The following is a 1,078-nucleotide window of genomic DNA, read 5'->3' as shown; positions in this document are numbered from 1 at the left end:
CTGAAGAAGTGCCTGCCGCCGATCTTTCCGACCAAGTCCCTGATACGGAGAGTGAAACAAAGATTCTTCATCCTTGTCCTGCTGCTACTGGTGCTGGTGAAGCTCCTGCTTCTTCTGGTAATTGTGGTCCTGTTGGTGTTGAAGGAGCTAAGGGTGATCGTGGTGCAGAAGTGCCTGCCGCCGATCTGTCAGACCAAGTCCCTGATACGGAGAGTGAGACAAAGATACTTCTTCAAGGTACTCCTGTTTCTCAGTGCATTAATGGTAAAAATAAAGATGATCAGCCTTGTCCAGAGAAACAATGTGAACAAACAACACCTGATAAGTGTCGTCCTTCTGCTGTGGAACATGGAGATAGTGGTGACACTTTGGAGTGCCCTGAAGGTGAAGAACGAGGGAACCAAGACTGCAAAACTCAAACCAGGGCGGGGCCTACTCCAGAAGAAGTTCATAAGGAAGAAGAACCGCATGTTCCTCCCAAAGCACCTGAAGAAAAGGAACCTAAAGATCCTAGTGAAGATGGACGTAGTGGTCCCGGTGGTACTTCTGGTCCTCGTGCCGGAACTGCTGAAATGGGTGTCGCTGGTGTTCGTGGTCAAGTGGGTGAGACCGGCTCTTCCGGTTCTTCTGCTGGTGGTTCTGGTAATGGTGATATTCCAGCACCTGGTGATTCTGCTAAACCTAATGCAGATGTCAGTGCGGCTGATGCTGCAGGTGAAGTGCAAACTGAAGGGGGCGGCAACAATGCAGGAGGTGAAAGGGCGGCTACCCAAGGAAGTGGAGCACCACAACCTTCTTCTTCTACCAGTAGTTCAACCACGGGGAGTGCCATTGAATCTGAAACTGAAACAACAGAGAACGGCAATACATCTGCAGAGAGTGCATCAACAAATACCCAAGAAGAGGTTGAAGACAATACAGAAACAACTAACTCAACTACCACCACCACAACAACAACACTTCCTCCTGAACTCACAAACAACAAGAAGGGTGATGCAGACAACAGCAGCAGTATCAGCAGTTCTGTGTGGGTGCGTGTGCCACTACTGATTGTGGTTACACTGGCCTGTATTCTTGT

The 1,078-nt window shown here is 49.3% G+C and overlaps 1 protein-coding gene across 1 annotated transcript; it reads left to right on the top strand.

The window, feature by feature from the left end:
* Positions 1-8: 8 nt before the first annotated feature.
* On the top strand, positions 9-1,076 carry TM35_000471450 (uncharacterized protein; the record flags this gene model as incomplete). The annotated part of the gene is made up of 1 exon (XM_029030405.1): positions 9-1,076. A coding segment is annotated over one exon (1,068 nt), but the record flags the coding sequence as incomplete, so codon positions are not given.
* Positions 1,077-1,078: the final 2 nt, after the last annotated feature.

This window comes from Trypanosoma theileri (genome assembly GCF_002087225.1).
Source record: "Trypanosoma theileri isolate Edinburgh chromosome Unknown TM35_Tth_47_V1, whole genome shotgun sequence".
NCBI lineage: Eukaryota > Euglenozoa > Kinetoplastea > Trypanosomatida > Trypanosomatidae > Trypanosoma > Trypanosoma theileri.
The sequence above is the reverse complement of the archived record's forward strand: the minus strand, read 5'-3'. Positions and strand labels throughout refer to the sequence as shown.